At 35.7% G+C, this 16,520-nt stretch overlaps 1 protein-coding gene across 1 annotated transcript in view; it reads right to left on the reverse strand.

Moving 5' to 3' along the window:
* Positions 1-16,520, reverse strand: part of ERCC5 (ERCC excision repair 5, endonuclease) — a 20,486-nt gene that overhangs the window by 3,553 nt on the left and 413 nt on the right. Inside the window, 13 exon segments of the mRNA XM_015810085.1 lie at positions 300-588; positions 690-834; positions 4,206-4,419; positions 6,460-6,579; positions 6,979-7,226; positions 7,653-8,534; positions 8,697-8,904; positions 10,613-10,756; positions 13,101-13,161; positions 13,295-13,387; positions 13,484-13,599; positions 14,854-15,029; positions 15,507-15,625. Coding sequence (XP_015665571.1) covers positions 300-588; positions 690-834; positions 4,206-4,419; positions 6,460-6,579; positions 6,979-7,226; positions 7,653-8,534; positions 8,697-8,904; positions 10,613-10,756; positions 13,101-13,161; positions 13,295-13,387; positions 13,484-13,599; positions 14,854-15,029; positions 15,507-15,594 — 2,784 coding nt within the window. The 5' untranslated portion in view covers positions 15,595-15,625.

Consider the following 16,520-nt stretch of genomic DNA (forward strand, 5'->3'; position numbering starts at 1 on the left):
TTCACATGCAAAAACTGTACTCCCAAATTATTTCATACTGACAACTGCATCAGGCAAGTAAACAATGATCACTTTTTTAAAACCAATAAAAACCAAACATGGGATTTAATACACTGAGCTTCTTAATTTTATTTATATGGGGGAAAGACTCTGCATCAACCAAAAAACCAACTAATATATAAGGAAGTGCTACTAGTTATTATTCAGAAAAATTAAATTTGCTATCACCAGATAAGTTATTTACTAACTATAGAATCTAAATTCTTCCACGCAAAGAAGGAAACAAGAAACCACCATACTGAAGCATAGTTCACCTATGCAAATGTTTGCACTAGAATATATTTCTTTTTAACAGTTTGTTAAGGGAACAAATGGGGGAAAGGATATTCTCTAATTTGTTCCACATCAGGTCTTCCCCAAGTAAAGGATCCCTTTGACTCATCCACCACAGGGTGCAAATAAGCTTCCGCCACCGAAGGATTTGGGAAACCAGTAGCAATTTCTATGTGCCGCAGTTTTTTCTTCACTTTAGTATCATATGGATTGGGACGTATTTTCTTATTCTTTTGAGCCTCAGCCCACCATTCTCTAAAAAAGAAGACAGAGAAAAAGAGACATATTTAGAAAATGATCTTGACTTAGGCTTTGGAAAGGAAAAAATGAAAGCCCCCAAAGTGAAAGCTGCCTACATGAGTTTCAAGAGAGGCTCTAGTTCTCGACCAGGGAACTCATTCAAAATCTCCATTGCAGTTACGCAGCCAACATTAGGGATGCCCTCAGTGTAGTCGCTGCCCAGGAGATAGGCCAGATTAATCAACTTGTTTCGATCCAAGCCTGAGGGGGGAAAAAGAAAGTAATCATCTGCAAGTTTCTTTTTTTTATTGAAAAGTTTTATAACAGTTACAATATAAACCCCAAAACCAACCCACCCTAAACCCCCCCCTCTCCCTCCCCCACTTCCCAGAGCTGAATACAGGGTTACAAATATAATAATCATAATCTAACTAACATTAACCAACTATATAAATAACCAAATCCATAATGTGCTTTAACTCCCTTTAGCATAAATATAAACAAATTAAAAGTAAACATAATAATAATAAAAACATAAACAAATTAATATCCTAATTATTAAACAGTACAATATCCAAATTGTTAAACAATACTAATACTAAAATAATAATAATATCATATAATTGAAACTAATAAAGATTCCACTATAATAAACTATTAATAATAATAATACTCTAAAATTTACTCATAAGCTAAATGGAAATTTTAGTCCCATATTTATTCTGAATATAATCTATCCATCTTCTCCAAACTGAAATGTATCTTTCTTGTGAATGATCCTTCAAATAAGCAGAGATCTCAGCCATTTCTGCTAAATTTGACACTTTAAGCATCCATTCTTCTATAGTAGGCAAGCAATCCTTCTTCCAATATTGCCCTACCAATAACCTTGCAGCTGTTATCAAATTCAATATCAAATTAGTTTCTTTAGTATCACAATCTGTAATAACACCCAATAAAAATAATTGTGGAATAAACTTTATCTTTTTCTTAAAAATCTTTTGAATGTTCCACCAAATCTTAATCCAAAAAGCTTTTATATTTCTACAAGTCCACCATCATCTGCAAGTTTCTTATGTAGCAGAAAAAAAGGATTTGTTTATTTCATTCTTTCAGGGATTCAAACAAAGTAACTGGAGGCAAAGTACAACAAAAACAAACAATAAGCAAAGGAAACTAATTATGCAATGTTAAAAAAAACAGCCCAATATAGAAAATATAAAATGATGACCAAAAGGGATAACCAGTCAACTAAAACAGGACTGTGCTCAACTGGACCAAAATACCTGGGGGGGGGGGGGAAGCCAGGTTATAGCCACTTACAGCAAGCAGAATTGGGGCCTGGTATATATTGGGGAAAGAGATTGTTCCAGGGGCAACTACAAATCCTATGCACATGTCCTAGGTACCATAATTACGGGACAAGGTTTAAAAGGCACACGTTCCATAAGCCATAATGTTTAAAAGGGGAAAGCTGGAGCACACCCACCCAATGAGAAATTGTTGAGGGGGAACATGCTTATATCCAATTTGTTAAATGGAAATTAGCATTGGGAACGTCAGCAAAAACGTCAAAGTAGGTTGAACGAAGCAGGAATAGCATACTTTAGAAATATTTAGGGTAAACCAAGAAGAGATGTTACTCTGTTATTCTTTATGAATAAATGGGTTCTCATCCTGAAGACTGAAAAGTGAGAGATCACTTTAAAATAGTATGTTGAAGCTGTTTAATCATACAGAGTGAATAAAGGCCAAATCACAAAGAAGTATATAGAGGAAGGATTAATAAGTCAAGAGGGAGGGGCAGACTAAAAAAGTTGTGTTGAACTGATAAGATCATGAAAGAGAGAGAAATAAGAATCTAAAGAACAAAAGGGAATGTATCACACAGTGACAGATAAAAATGGAAGCAAGAATTTTTTGCGGTGCAGAATGGTATGGAGAGGAATAGTTATTCGTTTGGCGTAAACTAGATCTAGCCTCTTCTTTTTCCTTTTCTCACGATTTGACTTTCTATTTCTTCTTCGTTTTTCTGCCCTTTGTTTTGTTTGTTTTATTGTTTACCTCAAAAGAGAATAGTGTAATGGGTACATAAGTTTACAACTGAAATTAAGTTATATATTTGGAAAAAGATAAAAGAAGCCAAGATTCAATGTTTCATATAATCAATTACCTAGCTGATTTTGGAAGTCCACATACTGATAATATTCGACGTACTTGCTTTGACTGAAGAAGTTTTTGTACACATGACGTCCTCCAAACAACCAAATATCACTGTCATCTGTGATTGTCCCGGACGTTTGATCAGTAAGATCCAAGACAGCACACTGTGCTTCTGCTTCCATTGGAGCCTCGATGTATGGAATGCCAAAGAGGCGCAGAAGTTCCTGTGAACAAGCACAGGAAAAACAATTCCAAAATTAGCTGGTGGTGAAATCTGCTAAGAGTCGGTTAATCCATCACATGTGCTAATTAATTTCCTGGAAATGAATATATGGACTTGTAGAAGATACATCTTTAAAACTGCTCTTAGAAGTGACATTTGGATATTATTTCTATAATTAATCAGCTACATTCACCAGTACAAGCAATAATTAGCATATATGGATCAGATATGGTTTTTTTCAGACGACTAAGAGCAATAAAGGCTCCCATTCTCTTTTATTTTGCTTCATCTTATTCTAAATCTTCTAGCACAAAAGTTAGGGTCTAATAATAGAATCTAATTGGCAGATAATATATTTGTTTTTGTTAAAAACCTAAAAGAAGCATGAGTCAGCTACAATTTGAAATTGTTATGTTAATACTGATAATTAGTTACAGGAACAATTTGCAGCATTCTTGATGAATTTATACACCTAGGAGTAATTATTACTAAAATTGGCACCGAGTAAAAAATAAAAAACCACTTTCATGTAGTGGTTAAGGCATCAGATTAGAAATCAGGAGACTGTGAGTTCTAGTTCTGTCTTAAGCATACAGCCAGCTGGGTGACTGTGGGCCAGTCACTGTTTTTCAGCCCTAGGAAAGAAATAATGGCAAGCTACAGTACTTCTGAAATCTTTGGAGAAATGCAGACTTGTCCATGCAGTTGCCAGGAGTCAACACTGACTCTAAGATACATCACCCCCCAAAAAATAAATAACTGTGACTCTCTACAGTTAAAAGATTCAAATGATATTAAAGTCAGCATTTTTTATTAGTACTGCTTGATAGAATTGTGATATATGCTTATTTTCATTTCCAAAATTCTCAATTCCCTCATCNCAGCCAGACAGTGCCGGCTGGCGACCCCAAGGGGGAGGGCCTTCTCTGTGGGAGCTCCCACCCTCTGGAATGAACTGCCCCCAGAGATCAGGGTTATCCCTGATCTCCCTTCCTTTCGCCGCGCCCTCAAGACTTGGTTATTCCAGCTTGCAGGACTGGCCTAGGGTAATTTTTAGGGGAGTTTTAATTATATTTTAAAATTCGACAAATATTTAAATATTCCTTTTAATTAATTTTAAATTTGTATTGTTTTGTATGTATTTTAAATAGATTGTCAGCCGCCCTGAGTCCTACGGGAGAAGGGCGGGATATAAATCCAAATATAAATAAATATAAATAAATAAATGTTTCATATAATCAATTACCTAGCTGATTTTGGAAGTCCACATACTGATAATATTCGACGTACTTGCTTTGACTGAAGAAGTTTTTGTACACATGACGTCCTCCAAACAACCAAATATCACTGTCATCTGTGATTGTCCCAGACGTTTGATCAGTAAGATCCAAGACAGCACACTGTGCTTCTGCTTCCATTGGAGCCTCGATGTATGGAATGCCAAAGAGGCGCAGAAGTTCCTGTGAACAAGCACAGGAAAAACAATTCCAAAATTAGTTGGTGGTGAAATCTGCTAAGGGTCGGTTAATCCATCACATGTGCTAATTAATTTCCTGGAAATGAATATATGCACTTGTAGAAGATACATCTTTAAAACTGCTCTTAGAAGTGACATTTGGACATTATTTCTATAATTAATCAGCTACATTCACCAGTACAAGCAATGATTAGCATATATGGATCAGATACGGTTTTTTTCAGATGACTAAGAGCAATAAAGGCTCCCATTCTCTTTTATTTTCCTTCATCTTATTCTAAATCTTCTAGCACAAAAGTTAGGGTCTAATAATAGAATCTAATTGGCAGATAATATATTTGTTTTTGTTAAAAACCTAAAAGAAGCATGAGTCAGCTACAATTTGAAATTGTTATGTTAATACTGATAATTAGTTACAGGAACAATTTGCAGCATTCTTGATGAATTTATAATGAGTAATTATGAATTTATAAGGAGTAATTATTACTAAAATTGGCACCAAGTAAAAAATAAAAAACCACTTTCATGTAGTGGTTAAGGCATCAGATTAGAAATCAGGAGACTGTGAGTTCTAGTTCTGTCTTAAGCATACAGCCAGCTGGGTGACTGTGGGCCAGTCACTGTTTTTCAGCCCTAGGAAAGAATAATGGCAAGATATAGTACTTCTGAAATCTTTGGAGAAATGCAGACTTGTCCATGCAGTTGCCAGGAGTCAACACTGACTCTAAGATACATCCCCCCCCCCAAAAAAAAATAACTGTGACTCTCTACAGGTAAAGATTCAAATGATATTAAAGTCAGCATTTTTTATTAGTACTGCTTAATAGAATTGTGATATATGCTTATTTTCATTTCCAAAATTCTCAATTCCATCATCATGTTTTATTTTCTTTAACACAAAAAATGATAAACAAAATACATTCAAATTTGAAATATTGTTTTGATGGATTTCATTTAAGATAACTCATATTATTAGGAATTCAAATATTTCTCAATTCTGGTCTTAACTGTGTCGACACTGGATTTTCTATCAAATAAGGATATACTATTCTTCCCCAGTATTAAAAAAATAGCATCAACTATTTCAAATTGATGCTTAATATTTATTTGGGAAATCTGGAAATGTGAGAAAGATGGCTAAATTTCCACTTCTTGAGTTTTCTCTCTTCCTATTTGTTTTTTGAACAGGAAGAATTGTTTGTTCAATATGAGGAATGGAACTGATCTCTAGATTGAAAACTATACATAATTTATAGAATTAGACATCTAATTCTTGAGTCTCTGATCCTATTACCACTGAATACAATTTGCAAAATGAATTGGAAACAAATTCCAACTACTTGAAGTGAATTAAGATTAAGCATTCCTTCATAAAGCATCTAGATATTATCAATTAAAGAAATAAACAATGCTTAAAAATAGTACAACCGACTGAGTTTAGAATTAAAGGAATATTTTCAGTATTATATACAACTTAACATTAACATATTATACATGATACATTGTTTTAAAAGCTTAATCGAATTCAATGGAATTTTTTGATCCTTTTACATTTCAAAGGTCCAAGTACGTTAAAAGGAAAAACTGGACATGGGAAAAACCTAATGCTACTATGTCCCAAAGGTGTTTTTTTCCAAAAGGAACTGGATTGTTTTTTAATTTGAAAATGTTTCGCTTCTCATCCAAAAAGCTTCTTCAATTCTGAACCACTACTACTACATTTGTGTCGGAAATACCTACCAAGGTGCTGTCAGGTTGAAAGGATTAGCCAGTGACATCACCCGTGCCCAGGGGATTCTGAACTGAAAAAAGCACCTGTGGGATAACCATGACCTGGATGATTGAGAATCTTCATAGACACTACTGCTACTATGAATATTTTCTCAAACCACACTGTTCAGGCACTTCACCTCCCATCTAAAATACAGATTTCTCTAGACAATCTTGCCCAATCAATATTCTCATTTTCCTCTTCGTCTCCATCACCCACTGAGAACAAATGAAATAGATCATAAACACAAACCTGACTCTCTAAGAACATCTGCCCTGTCACGGTGGCAGCAGTACGCTCCTGCTGCTGTTTCTGAGCTTGAAGTGCTGTTTGTTCAACAGACAAGTTTGTTTCCAAGACTTCCAAATCTTCCTACAAAGATACAAATCAAAACACTGTTAAATCTAAAGTACTTAGGTCTGTTAAGTGTCTTCATTTAAGCCTCTTATAGGTATAATTAGAAACCAAATCTCTCAATTCCTGCCAGAGGACCTCATAAAATTTCTATTTTAAATCTAGAAGATATGCCATAGATAATATTACGTATGCCCTCACCAGAATCTAGATTTTTCATCTTTAAACCCATACTCACTTTTCTAAGGTTCATCAACATGAACATTTATCTCTATATATTTATCCCTATATATTTCTAAGTTATTTCATTCTTCATTATTTCCATGTGTCTCCACAAATTTTCCAAAATAAAAATGGTTTACAGCTCATAGTTCTGCTTTGTCATTCCTCAAGTACAGATAGTTGCAAAATAATTACCATACTAATATTTTGCCATTCATTAATTTCAGCTTTCTCTGTGCTTTCCATTCCAGAATTTTGTTGCATAGCAAGCTCTGCATCTTCACCATTTTCTGATTTATTTTCTGTAGCACCCTCACTCTCTTCTCTCATTTCCAATGAAGTTTCAGCCACCACTCCAACGTCCTCGTCAGCGGAAGCAAGCGATGTCTCAGATGTCCCATCTTGTTCACCACTTGGTTCAGTCTCTACTTCAATGAAACTTCCTACAAATATATTGCATTATATATATATAACATATAAATAGTGTATAACCAGTTTTGTTGCATTACATTAGATGCCTTCTAGCCATCGCTTGCCACAATATTCTTTGCATTTTACCACTACTAAGTAAACAAACTTTGGCTGCAGTTATAATGTACACATCGTCCTATCTGTATTTTAAATCAGCTTTACTTTTTTTATGAAACTAAAACATTTTCCAATATTAAAAAAATAGCATAAGAAGCCAACTTAAAAAATGAAAAATGCATGCCTTCCTAAACTGAACAATCAATTTAAAACCAATCTCTGAATTAGCTGAACATGCATATTCACAAGCCAACTTGCCAGGAAAGTTCGTAGAATTTCTTTATTTTTATATACTTTTTAAATCATTCCAGTAATCTAATGTTAAGTTAAAACTGACATACCATCAGAATCACTTTCTTCAGATTGTGATTGATGTTCCAAACACTCTTCAAGTTTAGGGGTATCTAAAGCAAACAAAAAGTCATTCTGTGTACTGGATACGTTTTTTCCTGAATGGCTAGCCAATTCCTTTAAACACTGAAGTTTTCCAGTTTGGGCTAACTGTGCAAATCCTGAACGACTTGAGCCAACTGAAGGAATTGGAGACAAAGAAATTTCTGGCTGCTTTATCCTGCTGTTTGGACTCTGACATTGTCCAGGACTTACATCTGTTTGAGAAATCCTAGTTTCCACACTTTTTTCTTCATTTTCTGCCCCAGACAAAAGTCTTTTTTGCACAACAGGAATGCCTGGGCTTTTTTTAATATTTCCACTTTCCAATTTCTGTACCGGTAAAAGTTGTTTTTCATTCTGATCTTCAGGAACTTGGCCTCCTTCATCTGAACTGCTGGCAAGATGGTCCTTCATGGACATTCTTTCTCCTTGAGTAATAGTAGTCCTATTGATAAATGGTGCTGTGATAATCTCCTCCTCCTCCTCCTCACATAATGCCTGCTGAATAGCCTTGATTGTTCGTGGAGACACGTTACCTCTGCCTACACTGGGCATGGACTCACACTTGTCTAAATTAGGGCGGTTCTTGTTTCTATCTTCCAACTCATCTTCTGAACTGCTTCCCAACATAGCAGCCTGGATAGCAAGCATTGTTCTGGGAGAAGGGGGTGTTGAGTAAGTACTACTGGTTGATTCCATTGAAAGGTCACATGAGACTGGCTTAACTTGCATGTTGTTAATATTTTTGCTAGGTTTTAAATCTTTTGGCATTGTAGAAGAATGGATTGCAGATGCCACATAACTAGAAGTATCTCCTTTGGACTGGGTACCTGAAAGAGAAAAGGCATAAACAAAGGAATTTTATTCATAAATTAAAAGAGACTTAGTAAAATTCAAATGTAATTTTTAAAAACATTAATTAAAACTAGGTTACAGTAATCCGTCATTGCGGATCTCAATATTACTCTGAATCTGGAGCATTCCCATGATACCTTTTAATAGGATGTAATGAGATGTATCTTCAGATACAACCCTCCTGGTTTCCAATTCTTTCAAGAAACCCCCATCTTCTTCGTACTGGTGCTGGATTTGGCCAGAGTGTTGTTCATTCATCTCCTTCTGCACTTTTTCTATGTGTCGATTTAAACTGCTTTTCTTAAGTAAACCCTTGAGCTGATACTGGGAGAAGTCACTGGATTCCTTAAAAGAAATACTGGAATTAAATGACAGACTGACAGAAAGAAAGGATTTCTGGAGGCAAAAGCAACATCATTTTTAAAATTATAATTCATTTTTTAATAGTACCAACATTCTGTGTATTGGTGGGATGAACACATTTAACATGAAAGAATATCTACTGACTTTGAAATACTTGAACATGAGTAGGAATAGTTCTTCCCCATATATGACAAGTCCTTACCGTAGTGGCATACAGGTAGTCCTTGAGTTCCAACTACAATTGAGCCCAAAATTTATGTTGCTAAGTGAAACATTTGTTAAGTGAGTTTGCCCCATTTTATGACTTTTCTTGCCACAACTGTTAATTGAATTATTGCATTTGTTAGGTTAGCAACATAGTTGTTAATAAGTGAATTTGGATTCCCCATCGACTTTGCTTGTCAGGTCTCCAAAGCTGATCACATAACCCCAGGACGCTGCAGCCATCATAAATACGAACCAGTTGCCAAGCATCTGGATTTTGATCACGTGACCATAAGGATGCTGCAGTGGTCGCAACTGTGAAAAACGGTCATAAGTCACTTTTTTCAGACTATTGTAACTTTGAATGGTCACATGAATTGTTGTAAGTTGAGGTCTACCTGTACTAAGTCCCTGGCTGGAGACACTGCAACTAGAGAGCAAGGAAGTCTCTGTAGCAGCACATGCCCACAGAACAACATCCCTTTGGAAAGCCAGGTGGCTGGTTAGGCTTTTGTAAGGCATTGAAGAGCTGTCTGTTCCCCCAACCATAACAGATTGGGCAGGTTTTGCTGCTTTTATGAGGTGGGCTCATTGGTTTGACCTCAGGGGTCATAGTTTAGATGGTTAAATGAAATACATAAATCATGCTTGTGTAGGTTTGTATATGTAAGAGTGAGTGTGATTACCCAGGAATCGGTGACATCATCAGTGCTGTCATTATCTGTAAGTTGGGCATGATGATGTTACCTAGCTGGGTAATGAAATGTCTGCCAGCAAACACCAAGAACTCCACAGTTCAACCCTGAGCTAGATATTCTCTTCTACTCAAACACACACACACACACACACACACACACAAAATATGTATACAGTATGTGTGTGTGTAGACAGACAGATATAGAGATAGAGATATACACACACACATACATGGTGTACATATGTATGTATATATATGTGTGTGTGTGTATGCACACATACATAAGTATGTATATGAAAAACAACTCACTAGGGAGACACCAAAAATCTCCTTTTGCTATTAGTTTCACAATTGGTAGTTTAACTGTTTATGCTAGGGATGTTTGATTTTTACTTCCTAAAAAATGTTAAATATGAGGTCAACTGGTTTTATTGTTTTACAGAACAGCAAGATAAAAATGTAATAAGAATCTATAGATAAGCACAAATCCAGAAGTGCCCAAATAATGAAATTTGTCTACAAGAAAACTTCACTTACTGTAAATTGTCACTGAAACGATCCAGAGATGATAAATAATAATACCCTATTTCCCAAGTATCCTCATTTAAGCAGTCATAGTACGAATGTTTTACTATGGAAATACTGTTGAGACCTGTACATTGAGAATTGTTACCTAAGTATTTTCAACATTATTACTTAACAAAGATACAGGATTGCCTAACAGAGATTCATCAGCTCCAGATAAAGCACCCTTCTGCTTGAAAAGGCAAAGGAAAGTTTGTCCATTACCTCAGGCATTGCTTCAAATATTGTTCTTCTTCGTTTAGTGAATTCCTTCATGTCAGTGAGGATCTCGTGTTTTATTTCAGGAGGCAAGCTCAAGAAATCGTCTGATTCAACGTCTACAGAACGAGGGTTTTCAAGCAATTCTTCCTTTGTAAAGGAGGAGGAAGGAGCACAAAAACATTTTGTAAAAGGAGTGGCATAAGATATGCACACAGATTAGAAGCATAGAAGCATAAAAAGGACTAACCAAACCTCGTTTACAGTGATTGAAGATGGTTTTCTGAAACAGGTAGCAGAATGTTGTAAACACACATTAGGAATTGAGTGGAGAAGCATTAGAAATGAGTCCACCCAGTTATCAGCCTTTGTCAATAAAGTCCAAAGCACAAGGCGGGACGGTAGTGTTTTCAGATTGAAGAACAAATCTCCTCCTTAAGTTTTCATGAAAGTCTGAGACAAAATTTGCTCTAAGAACATTTTTTTTAATTATGAGAGAAAAATCAGACAAACCAAAGGGCATCTCTTATGCCATGCCAGAGACCACAAGATGAAAATATGTACGAGATATGCGATATAGCATCTTCCTGCATATTTAAGGAAGAAGAGCCAAGAGACCTGGGTTGTTATCACTAGGATCTGTTAATATGCTTTGAAATATCAGTTTCTAGAAATAATGCAGAAAGGTGCATATTGTCCTCACAAATCTTCCCAGAAACACTTGGTTGGCCATCATAGGAAAACAGGATTCTGGAGTAGATTGGAGTGTATAGTATAATTATAGCAAAAATTATTAATGAAGTCATTAAGAGTCAGCATCAAAACCTTGTTCCTCCAAATTTGCAGCTTAATCCCTTTTTGTTACACTATCCTATGCTTATGAATTACATTATGAAAGTTATTTTTTTAAAAAAAATAATCCAGTATTTTATAGGTCCAAATGTTTATGCACAAGTTCCTTACTTACAGATTGCAAGCACTTCCCCTTTCCTCAAAATTCTTCTCCATTTATGCTATTGCCCGAATCCTGCAGCACAATAAACTGAACTTTGGACACTTTCCAAAAAAGAAATAAAGTACTTTTATTAAATTTCAGACAGGACCAAGCCTATGAAGTTGCCTTTTGGAGGGTTAAGCCTCTCACTCAACTAGACTAGTATTGTCTGCTCTGTCTACTCTAGAATGAGCTTCCAATGTTCTCATGCTAAAATCTTTTAACAGTTCCACTGCTATTAAAATATGTAATCTTCTAACTTCACACAGCAAGCCACTTCAAAAATGAGTATGATAAGGACAAAACTATAGGTAGTACTCAACTTACAACAGTTCATTTGACCATTGAAAGTTACAATGGCACTGAAAATAGTGACTTATGATCATTTTTCACACATATGACCATTGCAGCACCCTTGATTATGTGATCAAAATTCAGATGCTTAGCAACTGGCATGTATTTATGTTTGCAGCATCCTGAGGTGATGTGATCACCTTTTGTGACCTTCTGACAAGCAAATCAACGGGGAAATCAGATTCACTTAACAACTGTGTTACTAACTTTACATTCCAGTGAATTACTTAACACTTGTGGCATTGTGGATTGTAAATGGGGCCAAAGTCACTTAACAACTGTCTTGCTTAGCAACATAAACTTTGGGTTCAATTATAGTTATAAGTTGAGGACTACCTGCATATTCATTTTAACTATAACTAAAGTAAACCAAACACAGCTAACATTAGTTCCTCCCAACATTTAATACATATCCTGTCATTAAAAACAACAATTTGGAATCAACTTTTGGAGCCATCTGAGAGACTCACCCTGAAGTCATTCAAGGCCCACAGATCTAGCACTATGTGCAATGCAAACAACCACAATTAAGAGAAACTCTGGCTTCAAATTCTGGCATATCAGAGGAGCCATGGTTCCTAGTTCTAAGCCAAAATTGAACAAACCACGTGAAGAAGTTATTCAAAGTTCTAGCTTAATGTGCCATGTAAAGTGGTCTAGTGTTTTTCAGTGCAGTATATGGACCTTATGATCCTTATGAATCACAGGGAGTTGGACAGCAAATAAATGCAATAACTTTTAATATTATTATGTTTTTTCACACAGTCAACACAAACTGGATTTGGCATTTCAGTTAATGAAATTCAGAAAAAAAACACAATTTAGTATAGGTTTGATTATTATTATATACACAACAATGTGAAGTCACAGCTGCCAGTTCTTTAGCTGATGTTGGCCTTCATTTACAGTGAGTTCTTCCAAGAACCTAGTATGCCATAATGTATCAGCATAGTATATCTGCAGATCCAAACATTGTGGCCTTTTATAAATGACAGATGGAAATTTTGCCAATATGCAGATTTTCTAAGTGCTATTCAAGATCTTTTGGTATGGCACCCAGTATGCCAATAATCACTGGTTTTGTTTTGAAAGGATTGCAATTTATTTTGAAAGGATTGCAATGTAATATAAAATTCTGAGCCTTACTTGCAATATTTTCTTCTGGGTCATCCTTTCTTCCCACTCTTTTTCCTCTTCCTCTTCCGAGCTAGGTCATAAAAAAACAGAATTAGTTTGCTAAATGCCAAAATTTGTCCATAGAAAATGAAAGAGTATTTTGGATTCTATTGGCTTCTTAATGTTTACATAATAATCTAATTTTTTTAACTTGTTTCACTCACCTATTTTTTTTATCTTCTTGTAAGGCAGGGAGCACATAAATGTCATCCACCTCTTCTCTTCTTACTTCTGCAAGACTAGGAAATTCAGCATTGCTGGGAATACAAGGATATTTCATGTTATGGAAACCAAAATGCTTAAAAACTGAAACCTCCCCTGGACATTTATAAACAGACTAAGGTTGTTCTTGCCTCTTGCCTGCTAAAGCAGTCTTGATCGCTTGTCGTTTCAGGAAAGTTTTCAAAAGCTTCTCCTTAGTTTTCTTTGAATCTGTGGCTGCAGCTTCTTTTTGCTGCTTTCGTTTAGCCTGCAACAAAATAAAATTGAGTAAAATATTTTGTAGTCATTAATTTTATTAAAGCCTTTGTCTCCCATCTTGTTGCTAGCAAGGCTGCTCCAGCAACTTGGAGATCAAGAAAAGGTAATTCTTGTCCTTGGAATTAACACTTTAAAAACACACAAAAAGGAAAAGGATTGGGAAGAGTCTAAGGAAAAAGGGATATTCAGCTACCAATTTTTAATGATAGACAAATCTTGTAATTACTGGAAGGGATTAGTGCGTACCCCAATGGAGTGGAAATTGCTCAGAGGAAAAGCCCCAATTAGTGGTGGCTCATCTGAATGAGGGCATGACCCTATTCCAGCGGTTCTCAACCTATGGGTCGCAACCCCATTTGAGGTCGATCGACCATTTCACGAGGGTCGCCAAGCAAGGCTGTCCGCCATTTTTTTGTCCATTTTTTCCCCCCTTTTCCGGCAGATGCCTTACATCCCTTGGGCTGGGCCAGCTGGTGGTCAGCCTACTCCGTCTCTGCCACTTGCCAGCTACGCCTCGGCCGGCGCAGGGGGCGGAACCACGCATGCACGGCGCTCCCGGGCAGGGAAAGTCCTTGACTTACGACCGGTTTAGTCCTCGACTTACGACCGGTTTAGTCCTCGACTTACGACCGGTTGGGGGTCGCGGCATTAAAAAGGTTGAGAACCACTGCCCTATTCCATACTGGAATGCTAATGTAATCGCTGTTGGAAGAAGTAGCAAAGCCCAATGAAGCTAACTTCGCTGTGGTTATCTTCCTAAATTTAATTATTTCAGTGAAGACAGTAGATTGACAAAAGCCTTTCTTTTTAAAGTATTTCTTAAACTGCTGACTGTGAAAGACAACTGTGCTGGTCTGGAGATTGAAATTACTGGTCTTTCTATGGGTTCCTGCATCAGATGGCTTTTCTTCTGTATCCTCTTGCACAGCCTGGCCAAGTAAGGCCTTAGATTTCTAAAAGAAAGCCTTTGAGAACTTCTTTCTCCCTCTGCCCCACCCTACATCTTCTGATGTAGCCTAATTTAAGAATGCTCTTTCTTCTTTCTAGATGAGCAGCCTATAAATTTAATAAATAAATAAGTGGCTTGCCATTGTCAGTCATTGGCAAGGAGATTTTAATTCCAAAGTTAGTAAATTCTCTAATCCTTGGTTTCCCTAAATTTGCTTATATGAAAGCAACATGCACTGAACTTAGTAATCTTACTTCAGTGGAATTATGAACGGGATAGATATGGCTTACATACCAAAGTTTGCCTCTTCAATAGAGGAGCTTCTCCATCAAAAACAAAAATGGGGTGGATCCGAAAGAAGAGCAGTTTGCAAAGTCGTCGAAATAATGTCAGGAGATGCGCATTATGGATGGAATTCCCATGGCGGTCTCTTGCTCCTTTAATAGCTTGATTTAACCAAATACTAATATCTTAAGAAAGCATTTAAAGAAAGACAACAGAAAAATGACATATACAAAGCATTGATCTGTTTAAGCATATTAGTCAGTAATGCTTACATAACCAGCATTTTATGAAGCACACTTTATTACAAAAAGCTTATACTATAATAGTATAATAATGAGATGTTTTTACTTATTTTGCCACTTCTGCATATGTGAGGCTACATCTCTCAGAAAAGCCGGTAGAGCTATCTGACACTATGAGATTAACACAACTGCTATGAATCGTGTTGTGTCCAAGTAGCTAGGAAAAAAATACTGCATTGCTGTTAATTTTAGCTGATGTACTAGTTTTCCTGAGATTGTAAAACCAACACACCAGGTAAAATTAACAAGAAGACTGAAAATAAAATATTGCTTTTCAATTTTTATTGACTGGACAAAATCAGCAGTTGTACATGCAATTTATAAAAAAGTTCTTAAGAAAGCTCATTTTTTAAAGGATACCAACAGCAAGAATTTTTCCTTCCAATGTTTCTGGGTTTATAGGTCTTCCTGAGCATTCCAGTAACTTCCAAAGCCCATGAACTCCCATTGTTCATTAGGTGATATAATGAAAGTTAAATCTGTTGAAAGCAATAAAAATATTGGTCAATTGATTATATGTTAAATATGGCAATCATAACATCTTACTGTATCTATTAGCTTATTGTAGAATTGCAATCTTGCTAGACAATTTACAAATATTTAACTCAAGCTTTTTCCAAACCTGTGCCTTTCAAAGAGATTTGTTTCCTCCCCAATTATTAGCCATGTTGAATAATGACAATCAGAGTTAGGAAACCCACAGATAACTGCATAATTTGGGGAAGGGATGATTTACCTGAACAAGAACTTTAAACAATCACTTATTTATTAAAATGTCAGTTTTTCTACTAAGAACATTGTGAGAACAATAGTATTTAGATAAAATAGCTTAATGAAAAAAACCTGGTCAAGAAGAATCACACACACACACCTCACATCATTACCTATAAACTATAAATCAATAATTAAACCTTACCAGAAAAAGAATAATGCTTATGAAGTATTACTTTCTTCATATATATTTTGATTTAATCAAACCAATTATGAATATTGTTTTAAATGAGCATAGTTTAAAAAAAAATAGAAATAATATCTGAACTATGTCTCCCCCTCAGGATGGCAGTCACAGCTTCATTAGCTAATCAGCATTAGTATTCACATGTAACACTGTGTAAAATAAATATTATAAACAACTGTGTAAAATAAAATTATCCTGCAGTTTTAATATAATCCACTCTAGCTCCTCAACAAGATGGCACCTGACAAGCAGAAAGAGTTCTAATCAAATTACAAGATTGTGTAAGGATCTGAAGTGTATTTTTTAATTAATCCTGAATTAGCAGTGGTCTGAATTATTAAGAGGATTTTTTTCCCTACGGACAAATAAGACATTTCGTGCCATTAACGCGCTGGTAAGGCAATGTTTCAAGTAGT

The sequence above is a fragment of the Protobothrops mucrosquamatus genome, unplaced genomic scaffold (assembly GCF_001527695.2).
Source record: "Protobothrops mucrosquamatus isolate PMUCROS unplaced genomic scaffold, P.Mucros_1.0 scaffold_35, whole genome shotgun sequence".
NCBI lineage: Eukaryota > Metazoa > Chordata > Lepidosauria > Squamata > Viperidae > Protobothrops > Protobothrops mucrosquamatus.